This window comes from Aulonocara stuartgranti (assembly GCF_965226115.1).
Source record: "Aulonocara stuartgranti genome assembly, chromosome: 12".
Lineage (NCBI taxonomy): Eukaryota > Metazoa > Chordata > Actinopteri > Cichliformes > Cichlidae > Aulonocara > Aulonocara stuartgranti.
The window spans coordinates 19966135-19979687 of record NC_138948.1 but is presented as its reverse complement, the minus strand read 5'-3'; the positions used below and the strand labels follow the sequence as shown (position 1 = coordinate 19979687).

At 38.2% G+C, this 13553-nt stretch overlaps 1 protein-coding gene across 4 annotated transcripts in view; it reads left to right on the top strand.

Annotated features, from left to right (window-relative positions):
- The window catches only part of sgsm1a (small G protein signaling modulator 1a), a 38655-nt gene that overhangs the window by 6243 nt on the left and 18859 nt on the right, over positions 1-13553 (top strand). For all 4 annotated transcript variants that reach the window (XM_082555428.1, XM_082555427.1, XM_082555429.1 and 1 more), the window contains exon 3: positions 7238-7313. In XM_082555428.1, the coding sequence (XP_082411554.1) occupies positions 7238-7313 (76 nt within the window). The remainder of the gene's footprint in view (positions 1-7237; positions 7314-13553) is intronic.

The window sequence follows — 13553 nt, the reverse complement described above, 5'->3', positions numbered from 1 at the left end:
TGGCTTTGCTGAGGTGCACTGCTGCTACACTGCTTATAATCAAACTGAACTACAGTACTTCATGCTGTTTAGTATGGCAGTTGAGGCAAATCTGCACAAACTGGACCATGTTATGTGAATGGAGGGCCCTGCTTCCTCTAAAGCTGTCCTGTCTCGACCTCGAATGATACGTCGTGTAAAATTATTTCATGTCAAGGCTGAATATTGACACTGTACAATCAGCGCTTCAAAATCCCACAGCGTCCTCGTAAAGGTGCCGTCATCAGAAAGACGTTTTAGAAAAGCCACCCTGTGGTTAGAGTACCTTGGATCTGTTTTGGGCTGTCTTTTGGTTATATTGACCTTTATGGTGGCATCACATTCTCTGCCATTTTTACAGCTGATCACTCTTTTCATTCGGTATTAAGCTGTAATTCACATAATGGAATCGTGATTCAGCTGGACCTCTTTATAAGAGAACTGCAGCTCCATGTGCCGTAGATTAACATGAATAACAGTAATTATTTTTTTCATTGTGCGCTCCCTTCATTCAGCATTAGACTTAGTGATTATGAATAATGTAGGATGGAGATTTTAATGCAAGGAGCTTTCTCTCTCCCTCTTATTTCCTTTCTCTGCTCTTGGAGGAGTTAATTGGAATACTCAAAAGATCCTTTATCACTCATGCTGTTGTCTTCAAGCAGACTCATCGTGCTTTGCTGATGAAATGAATCATTTTTTTCTCTAAATTTTCCGTTTTTTCTTAAATCTCAGTGAGAATATATTGTTTCTTGGGTGATATTGTAGCATATATGGTTGCTTTAAAAAGTAAAGTCTGGGTGGTATTTCTGCTTTATTGATGCCAGAGTAACAAGATGACGACAACACGGCGCATCTAGATATTAATAGTGGCTGTCGGAGAGCCGCATTCAGCCTCTTATTTCAGAGATGAATGAATGTTTGCGCGTCCTTTTGGCGGAAGTGATCCACTGTGAGACTCGTGACGTCTCCATAGAAACCTGTAGGTTGTCTGTGCTTAGGCGTTTTACCATATAAATTCCTCAGAGGCCTGATCTGTAGCCCAGACGAGAGAGATGAGGAGGGTGCTTCCTCAAGTTAGCAGTCAGTTTTCTGTGTGTCAGATGCACTGAGAAAAAAAATTGGTGCATATAAAAGCCCTCTGTGTTTTAAGCGTTTGTGTGTGTGTTTGCGTGAACGCAGGCTTTTATATAATCATTAACGGAGCTGGTGTGCATCACAGTGACTGCCACTTTCTCTGGCGTGTCGGCAGTGTGAATCATTTCTGTTGATGCTAAAGAAAACAATGCTACTGATGCGAACAGTCCAAGTTTGAGTAATGACTGCTGTCTAATTAGTGAGTTGTTTTGCTTTTTTTTTATTCCAGGCTTCTGGGTTCATTTGTCGTCCAAGTATTTAGAAAAAAAAAAGATTTGTGGATTTAATTTGTCATCTTGCATAAACAGTGAGAGCTCAGTTGGCAGATTTTCTTAGCAGTGTTTGTGCATCTGTTACATTTTCGTGCCTGTAGTCTCCGTCTTAAAAATAGGGGTAGGAAATGCAGTGTTGTACTCTATATTGCCAAAAGTATTCACTCACCCATCCAAATCATTGAATTCAGCTGTTCAAATCACTTCCATGGCCACAGGTGTATAGAATCAAACACCTAGGCATGCAGACTGCTTCTACAAACATTTGTGAAAGAATGGGACGCTCTCAGGAGGTCAGTGAATTCCAACATGGTATTGTGATAGGATGCCACCTCTGCAACAAGTCCAGTCCTCGCTACTAAATATTCCACAGTCAACTGTTACTGGTATTATAACAAAGTGACAGTGACTGGGAATGACAGCAACTCAGCCATGAAGTAGAAGGCCACGTAACATCACAGAGCGGGGTCAGTGGATGCTGAGGTGCATAGTGCCCAGGGGTTGCCAGCTTTCTGCAGAGTCAATCGCTACAGACCTCCAAACTTCATGTGGCCTTCCGATTAGCTCAAGAGAAGTGTGTAGAGAGCTTCATGGAATGGGTTTGCATGACCAAGCAGCTGCATCTGAGCCTTGCATCACCAAGCACAATGCAGAGTGGGATTATGGGTTGTTTTTCAGGAGTTTGGCTCAGTCCTTTAGTTCTAGTTAAAGGAACTCGTAATGTTTCAGCATACCAAGACATTTTTGGACAATTTCATGTTTGTGGAACTTTGTGGGAATGGTTTTGGGGATGTTCCAACACGACTGCACATGTGCACAAAGCAAGGTCCACAAAGACATGTATAAGGGAGCTTGGTGTGGAAGAACTTGACTGGCCTGCACAGAGTCCAACCCAAAAGAACACCTCTGGGATGAATTAAAGCAGAGATTACGAGTTAGGCCTTCTTGTCCAACATCAGTGTTTGAGTTCACCACATGATCTGAATAATTGCATTGTGCTTGGTCATTGTGCTTGATTGATTGATTGATTGGTAATTTATTTCAACATGTGAACAATATACAAGTACATTTAGAAAAGAAATAAGAGAGAAAAAAAATACTATACAAATTACATACAAAAAAACCATTCTGATTAATTTACATGTTGAAAGGGAGTGGGAAGAAGTATACACTTATTTAATCCCACCCCTTTGCCATAAATTATCAGTGAATATTTAGTCAGCTTCCTTACTGATATAATTTGTAATAAAAATAGTGAACAGATTTCTGATATACTATATACTATAATATCACATCATGAATTTTTTGTTTGTTTGTTTGTTTTTAAATAGAGACATTCACTTAATTTAAATATTTTCCTTTTCTTTATAGATCGAGAAGATCATATTTTTATAACTCTTTTTGAACAGTTTTATGTTTGGACATTGCTTTAATTCCATATTCAGTTTGTTCCATAGTTTCACTCCATGAACAGAAACACAAAAGCCTTTTCTTGTAGTACGTACCTTCATTGTTTTCAAGTTACAAAAACCCCTTAAATTATAACTTCCTTCTTTCAAAAAAAACATACTCTGAATATTACCTGGCAGTTCTTTATTTTTTGCTTTGAATAGAATTTGTGCTGTTTGGAATTTCACTATATCGTCAATTTTCAATATTTCAGACTGCAAAAATAGTGAGTTTGTATGTTCCCTATAACCTGCATTGTGGATGATTCGAATTGCTTTTTTTTGAAGAGTAAAAAGTGAATGTAATGTGGTTTTATAGTTATTGCCCCAGACCTCTGCACAATAGCTTAAGTATGGTGAAACCAGTGAACAGTAGAGAATATGAAGTGATGTTCTGTCGAATACCTGTTTTGCCTTGTTTAGTACTGCAATGCTTCGTGATACTTTGGAATGAATATATCTTACGTGAGCTCTCCAGTTAAGTTTTTCATCTATTATTACCCCCAGAAATTTATTTTCACTGACTCTTTCAATATCAACACCATTTATTTGAATCTTTGCATTTGTATTTAAACTACTATTTCCAAATAACATCAGTTTAGATTTATTCAAATTTAATGATAATTTGTTTTTATCAAGCCAGAACTTCACTTTACTTATTTCATTAGTCATATCCTCCAATAAATTCTGCAGATCATCACCAGAGCAAAAAATGTTTGTATCGTCAGCAAAGAGAACCATTTTTAATACTTTGGACACTTTACAGATGTCGTTAATGTACAAGTTGAAGAATTTTGGACCCAAAACTGACCCTTGGGGTACACCACAAGCAATGTCCATACATAAGGAGCAACCACCATTTATTTTCACAAACTGCTTTCTGTCACTTAAATAACTCCGGACCCAATCTAAAACTACCCCTCTGACACCATAACGTTCCAGTTTTCTTATTAATATATCATGATCTATAGTGTCAAATGCCTTTGTCAAGTCTATGAATAACCCAGCCACATATTGCTTTTTGTCTATGGAATTTGTGATGTATTCTATTGAATCTAATAGTGCCGATGATGTTGATCTGCTTGATCTGAATCCGTACTGACTCTCAGTGAGTAGTTTATGTTTATCTATAAATTTTTCCAGTCTGTTTTTAAACAGTTTTTCAAGAACTTTTGAGAATTGAGGTAGTAAAGAGACAGGCCTGTAGTTTGTGAAATGGTGTTTGTTTCCAGATTTGTATAGAGGTATAACTTTTGCTCTTTTCATTCTGTCTGGAAATCGACCAGTTTGAAATGATAAATTACAGATGTATGTAAATGGTTTTATAATAGCCTCAATGACTCTTTTAACCACTATCATATCAATATCATTACAATCCAAAGATTTGTGATTTTTACATTTTTTGACAATTTCAAGAACTTCATTTTCATCAACGGCTGTGAGAAACATAGAATATGGATTTCTGTCAATCAGTGTATCGGGTTTTTCCTGTGCTTTCCCAGGATGAGTGATTGTTCTTGCTAAATTTGGTCCAGCAGTTACAAAGAATTCATTGAGACTATTTGCCACAACATCCATATTGTATTCTTCATGGTCATTACAAATGAAATACTTGGGATAGTTCTTGCCTGCAGCTTCTAGAAGAATAGTCAAAAATTCCCATAAACATACTCCTGAATCTTGTGGAAAGCCTTTTCCAAGCAAAATATAAAGACGTGGTGGGTGACTCAAGATTTTTGCACAGTATTAAACATCACTATATAAACTTACCAGTACTGCCAAATGTCTGAGTAACTTTATTCAAGTATAAAAAGTACTTTTCAGTTATTATAGTTAACCTCTCACTTAAAATCAAATTTAAGTGAGAGGTTAACACTTTTCACCTCATTTGTTTGAGAACTAGATTAGCATTTTATAAATGAACAATAAACATAAACGTCAGATGCTATGCTTGGAATAAATATCAACAGTAAGGTAGCTAAAATTACTGTCATCTTGATTAACAGCAGTACTTAAATTCCTCATAGCCAGTAGTAATAGTTAGATAATAGCCAGCCTTTAAGTACTGTGTGCCTTCATATTTTAACAGCTCATGTTTGCTTAAATAAAGATCTGAATGCCAAATGGATGACCTGAAGTGATTTAATTATCTCTGTTTTCTTACAGTAAATGTGAGATCAAAATACAGGTGGCATAATCCATTTATGTATAGTGAGTAAACTAGTAATGAAATTATTAATCAATTTAATTGTGCCATAGTGGAAAATCCAATCTGAAGATAGAACTTTATCTGGTGGAAAATATTATGATCCCGCTGTAAATTTCATTGCCTTACAGTTGCAGAAGTGCCACACAGAGAAAATATTTGCCCATGCCACCGAAATATAGAGTTAATGTGCTGGAGAAGGTGTGTGTGTGTGTGTGTGTGTGTGTGTGTGTGTGTGTGTGTGTGTGTGTGTGTGTGTGTGTGTGTGTGTCCGTAAGTCAATGTCTTTGTGTGTAGTGGGTGAACCTGGCAGTGCAATATGGTCATTGTGGACAGACTCATTTCAACAGGAAATTACAGCTATCTGTGTGGCCGTGTCCAGGGCTTGATACTTTCCATGCATATTGCAGACCAGTGCCCACACAGTAGGATGTCTCCATAGCCACCAGAGCAGCTGATACACCCAATCATCTTAACTATTGGCTATACAGTTAGTGCCTTATATTATCCGACTACTTACCTTTTTTTGTAGTTTTGCCTCTGTGCACCTCCACAGTGGATACAATCTTTATGTGATCAATATGCAGATTTTTAGCTTTAACAAAAATCTTAGCAGTAAATGGTTTGGAATTACAACTATTTTTACCCACAGTTCCCCACTTTCAGAAGATCAAAAGTAATTAAACAAGCTAACATCATTTTAAATACGAGGATTATTTTAATAATCGGATGAAAATCCTTTGCAGTCAAAGACTACCTGAAGTCTAGAAAGACAGGGACATCACCAAATTCTGTTTCCTCCCTTTAACTGTTATGTTATACCTTTTCTGCAACCACCTACTGCAGTTGTTGCTTGTTTGTGGGTTTTTCTGGCCTTTGGCAATCATGTTCTGTTTGACTGAAACAGGTGACTGATTTGGCCATTAAAGAATATTTTATTTCCCTTGAGAAAACCTTGGGTTGCTTTTGCAGTCTGCTTTTGGCTGCTCTTTATTTGCACTGCGCAGTGTTGTCTGTTCATTTCTGCAGCATTTGTCTGATCTGAGCAGAGGGTATAGCCCTGTACACTTCTGAATTCATCTTTATAGACTGCTTCTATCAGCAGTCACATGTTCAATAAACAGTAGTGACCTGCTTCGACTGGAAAACATACAGTGCGTGCCGAAGCCTCCACCATGTTTGACAGATAATGTGGTGTCAGATCATGAGTTGATTCATCCTGATTTCATCTGACCAAATATTTGTTCTGAACTGTGCAGGCTGGTTTAGATGTTTTCTGACAAAGTCTAATCTGGCCTACTTCTTCCTGAGTGTAACCAGTAGTTACAGCCTGATGATGGCCTCCCTCATTTGGACCTCATATTGAGAGTTCCAGTGAACAGCTACCAATTGCAAGTTTAGTCAACCCGGGGTCATCTGTCTACTAAATGCATTGTGGAATAACGAGGCAACAGGCCTCACTTGGTCATGAAACCAGGTGTCAGACAAATGTCCAATCACTTTTCATCCATATTTCCCTTGATAACATGTATGTGTAGAACATGTTGCTATTCTTAAGCAGTTAATGCAATGCTTTTGTTAAACTCCTCGATTAAAAGCTGAAAGTCTGCACATCAGTCTGTTGATTGATTTGTTTGGTTTTTTAGTTCCACTGTGGTGGTTCACAACTATAAAAATGTGTCATTGTCCAAAATCTTATGGCTCTAACTGTAGCTGTTGGCATGTGATCAGAGAGAGGGACAGATCCCAGAGATGACAAAACCTGAATAATAGCCATTTCTGATGTCTGACCCTCTCTATCCTTATTTAAAAAACAAGTTGGGCTTTGATTTATTTGGATGTGAAAAGTAAGAAACAAGGGTCTGTGATGAACTCCCATCCCTTCCCTTTTCTCCTTCCACACCCAAATATATCTCCTTCATTTCCCAGTAGTTTGAGATGAGAGCTGGTGACTCATCCACCAACTTAACATGCATTCTTCCTTCTTCAGTGTCCCTCCCACCTTAATTTCAAACCCCAGTTCATCACTGAGCTCATTTTTATGCACAAAATTACATTAGATTTGAAATATCTATTTATCTTCCTGTGCCACCAAATTTTGCCTGTTGTGGTATATTATTGAATGAGTCACCCAACATCTGCCATGTCATTGACAGGTGAAGCAGATTATGGAAGAAGCTGTCACCAGGAAATTTGTCCACGAAGACAGCAGCCATATTGTGTCCTTTTGTGGTGAGTAATCAAACAAATTGTGAAGCTTTTGCTCTCCAAGTAATTCTGTAATGCTGGAACGGCTTAATGTCAGCTTATTTCAGTCAAGTTACTCAGAACTCTTTCTCTTGTTTATCTTTCGCTCTGAATGTCGAACTATACAACCTGATCTTACGTTTCTCTTAAAAGTGGCCTAAAACTCATGATTAATTTCAACCATTAAAATATTATCAATTATACATGATGCCTTGCTCAAAATTACTTCACACAAATCATACTTGCTTATATCTCACAAGTCATTTATTGATTACAGGACAAAATTAAAAACAAAGCAATCGCAGTGATACTTCTCTTAACCATTAAGCCACTTCATTGCACTTTTTTCTGCTTTTTTGCTTTTTGCTTTTTTTTTGCTTTTTTCTGCTTTTTTCAACCAAACAACTGCTACTGTTATAACTTGCACATTACGTTTCTCAATTTATATATACTAATTTATTGGAAGTTACATGTCTACTTTTAATGCACAGGTACAATACACAACCTGTACTTTTCAAGTTATTCTAAATATTCTTACTATTCAAACATCTTTCAGTATCCTGCTCTGTTTGCACACAACAACCTGGGTTTGCCACTTATCTGTACTTTAATTTTAATAACTGTACAGTATTGTTTTGGTAACTATTGTCCATGATGTAAATATGTAAAGATTTCGAGTGCTTCTGTTCTATGCCCTGTGTTCTGTTCTGTTTGTATATGTGTCTTTTTGCTGCTGTTACAACCCAATTTCCCCTTGTGGGACAATTAAAGGATTATTCTATTCTATTTACACTCATTCCAACGCCACTAACTGAATTTAATTTCTTTAATTAATATTAGATTAATCAATATTCTCATGTAGAGTTATTGATAACAGTGAGATGTTCAGTACATTCAAAGAAAATTTGGTTGTTACAAAGAAATTATCCATTGGTCTGTGTTATAGAATTAGTTTTTCCACAAGGAGAGATGGTGGATGGTGGATGAGTGTGTCAATGCCTACTGCATTAACAGCAGGCAGTGACACACTTTTAGCACAAGAGTATATTTATTGTTCAGTACAAATAAGAGATATTTAAAGTTCAGTCCTTTACCAAGTGTTTTTGTTCTTGCCTCCAAATCACACTTCTGGATTGCAGTATGATTAGTGCGAGAAACACACTGCCCACATGCAGGTGGTCACGCTCATCGGATGTCTGGCTCAGACCGGAGCTGTAATCAATAACAAGATATATTTGTGGATTTAAGTGTGAATAAAATGACTCTCAGCTTGCAGAAAAGGTGATATTTTTACTAGCTGTGTGCAAAGACAAAGACTGTTGGGGGGGAAAAGGCATGGCGTAACACAGACCATCATTATTAATGGGAAATAAATAATTTCTAATGGTGTTCAGATTAGAACCTAAACTCTGACTCTTGGGATGATTGGTTAGGCCAGGACAAAGCAAGTTATGCGTATTTATGGGGTTTTTTTTAAATGTCACAAAACACACAGGTTAAGTAAAAAAAATAAAAAATTAAAAAGTTACTCTGAAGCTCCGGGAATCAAACCATGAATAAAGCTGAACACTGGCAGAAAATAAGGCATGTGACAGAATAACAACTAACAAAGGGATAGACAGAGCTGTTAATACCATAGACTGTATTTAAAAGATGGACATCACCAGCGTGACATCACCCATTGGACTCAAGCATTGGCATTTTGGCCATGGTTATGGTTTGTTTTTGTTTTATAAACCAGCAGTGGCCATATTTGGAAAAGAAGGTGGTGTCATCAGCAAATCTGGGTAGCAAGCTGCATCCATGAACTGTACGACTGCGACATAGAGAAATTAATTAGTGATGAGACTAACAAAAGACTAAAATTTGAATCACCAAAACTGGAGCAAAAAGTCTGTGCCATATTACTTGTCAGATAATTTAACTGAAAATGCTTCAAAAGCACCAACAGCACAAATGTAGCAGAGAAGTCCAGTTCAGTGACTCTAGTTAACAGAGGTGAAGGAGAAAACTATCTATAGAGACAAAAACATCCTTTTGTTGATTTAAAGATAAGCTTTTTCACATTGGATTCTTGACTTTGACTTCTTTGACTTGACTTTTTCCCACTTTAGCGCGTGCCTCGTGTGGCCACTAGAGGAACTGCACGCGGCACACCCACACTGGCTTCATTTTACATGCCCAGAGGCTGTAAATACTCAGACTAGGGAAGAGAATTAAGTAGGGAAAAATATTAAATAAGCAAAATATCCCATTAAAAAAAGGCCTGTGGCGTAAATGATATCATTCTACTACTGTATAAAAAATGTGCAAGGAGGTGTACCAGTGATAATAAAGAGAAACTGGTGTTGTCTATAGGCTTGTAATTGCGCACTTGCATTACTCAGACTAATTGGATCAGACTAATATCAAAGAAGGAAAAGTAAATTAGACGCTGCAGAAACAGTGACTTACCTCTTAGTGTCATTGTTTGAAGAAATTCATTTAGAGGTATGTGAAATCAAAAATAAGCTGATTTAGAAATCAATGTTGTTTCCTTTTTGGGTTCTTATGTAAGCTCACTCCCTCATAATGTCCGTGTAGAGCCTGTTTGGGTTATTATCATAGTAGGAAAAGAATTTGCAGCACAGCTTGAACCTATTTAACAACCATAAGTGAATAATGTTGGACATCCTTCCCATCCAGTAATCAGCTTACCCCAAATCTCTTTTTTGTAGTTTTATTTTTCTGCAGGAGGGTTATGAAAATAATTTGTCACAGAGCTCAGATTTTTGTTACAGTGCAGCTAAAAGACTTCTTTAATACCGCTCAGTGTTGTGTTGTGTTGTGTTGTGTTGTGTTGTGTTGTGTTGTGTTGTGTTGTGTTGTGTTGTGTTGTGGGGGGCAGGGTTGTGCCTTTTATGTGTATCCGGTGGTGCTTTCATGTTTCATTTCAACGGTCTCAGCCTGCACTGTGGACATTATCTGTTGGATCATCTAATAGCCTGATTTAATAGCTGCTGTTCTGTCTGAGGTACATCTTTCATCTACTGCTGTCATACCAGTACCAGTGGCAATTCAGCAGCAGGATGACCCTCTCATCTCTGGGTTGTTGTTTTTTTGGGGGGTAGGGGCTCCTGCTACTACATGTCTTTCAGATGTGGTCTATACAGAGAGTGAGAGTGCGTGGAAGATGGGAGAAAAAACTCTGGGGAGCAATTAAGTTCCAAAGCCCAAGCTAGTGTGATGAGCTGCCCAGGCAGAGGCTAAAATGCTGTTAGTGCAGAGGGAATGCAAAAGCTGTTCACTTGAATTTTTTAAAAAAAAATATCATAATAAAGATAAAATGCTTTTGAACACTGTACCATTAAAATAAATGATCATCAGCAAATGTGAGCACCTCTATAAAATCAAAGGGCTTGGCAGTTTTATGAGGAACAACTGTTGGTTCTCATCTATTTCCAAACAATTTGAAGTCTATCATACTACAGTAAGAAATATTATTCACAAGTGGAAAATATTCAAAACAGACATCTTCCCAGGAGTGGCCTCTCAGCAGGTATTCCCCCAAAGTCAGGCTGTGTAATCAGAGAAACCCAAGAGCTACATCTCAGACTCTACAGGCACCAGTTAGCATGTTAAATACTTCCTGAAGCTAAAGTAAGATTGTCAACAAGTGTCCTCCACTTTTGCTGTTGGTAGTGGAAGTATTTTGAGCGCACATACACTGTTTTGTTGCCATACAGTTTTAAAGAAGCACAGTGTAATAAGCAGTCAGGCCAGCAGTATCACATAAAAGATTATCCTTGGACCCTAAGACTAGCTTTGCATGATTGACAGTTCAAAATAATGCTCATATGTCTTATGTTTACCGTTAATGCACCCTTCTCGGTTCATTCACTGTCCAAAAAGTTGTTCTCTGACTGACTCCTATTCTGAAAAAGAAGGTTAGATCAGCAGGTGGGTATTCTTTTTCAGCTTACAGCCAGAGTTAGGTGTCTACGATTTCCACATCAGGGATACACGCACAGTAGAAAGAAAATGCCTAAAAGTGAGCAGAGAGGAGGAGGCTGAAGTTAACAGGGGTTACGTCATTATTGGAGATGTTTAATACGAGCATTCGTGGTGTGATATTATTTATGTGACAGAAATAAAGGGGAAAACAAACACATTCTAAATATTTCACTAGCAACTCTGTTTTAAAACTCAAATCTTACTGAAATTGGGCTGCTAATAACTTTTTAGAACCTCGTGCTGACTCATTCCCACAGACTCTCTCTCCCGTTCATTTGCTGAGATCCACAACACAAATGCCTTGGACGAAGTGTTGTTCAGCTGTGTCACTGCCAAGAGTCTCCTAATGCACTCAGTTGCCACAGATACAGGATGATTAGAGGCAATTTTCTGTATTAGCTGTTTTCACCATTAGGGACTGAATCCATGCATGTGATGCTCATTTTCTTCACACTACATGATTTTTGTGATTGTAATTGCATTAAATAGTTCAGATAAAACTATTCACTTCACTAAAGAAGTTGAAATTCCTGTATTGAAAAAAGTGAGTAACAGGTTTCCCTTTTTCTAAAACTATGAGTACTTCTGCAACAGATGTTGGTTGTAATTGCAGAGGATTTAATTTAAGTGATGCTGCAGAGATTGTGACATAAGCTTCCACAAAAGTGTAGAGGTTTAAAGCTTTATTGCTTTCAGCTTTGGCATCGGAGACGACTTAGCTGAAATGGTGAAAGGGTAAAGGGCATGAAGTATATTTGGAGGCCTTTTAATATAGTCATGACATTCAGCATGTTGCCCTTAGAAAGATGTGAGGGATAATTAGCAAAAAATGTTCAGGGTGGGGAAAACTGAGCCTTTTAATGGCTGTGCTGGAGTAAAATCTTGTAAACCAGATTTTAACAGTGACAGAGAAAGTCCATAAAAAAGGGGTGGGGTGAAGGAAAGAGTGACAGTGTTTAGTGGGGTGAAGATGGTAGAAAGACAACGATCATGATGCCGATGATTCGGCGCTGGCCCTCCCTCCCTCTGCTCATCTCGCTCTCTCGTGAGTTGCCATGGCAACCCCAGCCTTCCCCCTGAACCCATGTGAACAGAGCTACGGGATTAGTCCTGAAAGAGGACTCAAATGTCAACACAGCTCCAGGCGCTGCCACGTAGACCTGAAAGGGAACGGGGGGTGTCTTATTCTTTGCCACGGTCAAGTGACTGTGCAAGTGTGTCCACATGCCTTTAACTTGTGGGCCGCTTACTGGGTAAACTGGAAGATTATCTGATGGTTTGGCATATTTAATAGTGTATTGTAACCAGGAAAACAGTTTAGCAAATGGTCATTCATCAAATAAGAAAACAAACAGGTCACATGACAGATGCTAGATCTCTACAGTGTAAATGCACTGAACGTACATACATGTAGACTATACAAATACACAGTATTAACTTATTAAAGTAACTTCTATGTTGTGGAGTACAGCTTAGAAACTTGAGCTTTAGAACGGTCATCTTGGTTTTCTCTTTCGATATGTAAAACTAAAACAGAACAGAGAACCAATCACATGGCAGTAGCTCAGTGCATTTAGCCATGTAGTCATCATAGTCGAGATGACCTGCTGAAATTCAGATTGACCATCACAAGAAAGGTGATTGAAAGAAGATTAATAAGGTTGATGGTCTCATGAGTCGCTATTCCTGCTGTGGCATCCGGATGGTAGGGGCAGAAAGTGGTATGAACAACGTGGAGACATGGATCCATCCTGCCTTGTATCAATGGTTCAGGCTAGTGGTGCTGTGAAGGTGTGGGGGATATATTTTCTCGGCACACTTTTGGCTTCCTTAGTATCAGCCAAGCGTTGTTTAATCACCACAGAGGATTGTTTCTGACCATGTCCATCCCTTTATGACCAAAGTGTGCCCATCATTTAATGGCTGCTCCCAGCAAGAAGACAAAGCTCGAATCACCTGAAAATGGTTGCTTAAATAAGACAATGAGTTGGACTCAAATGGCCTCCACAGTCCCCACATCTCAGTAGCATAGTGCACATTTGAGATGTGGCGAATCGGGAGATTCACATCATAAATGTCCAATCAACTAGCCAGGTATAAAAATAAATGGCCAGTGACGATATTTCAGCTAACACAAACTTAATTAACAAGGGGGATCCTCAGATGCCTGCTAATTGTTTGCCAAGTAACATGCAAAAGAACAATTTCACACCAAATTTGGATCCCAAATTT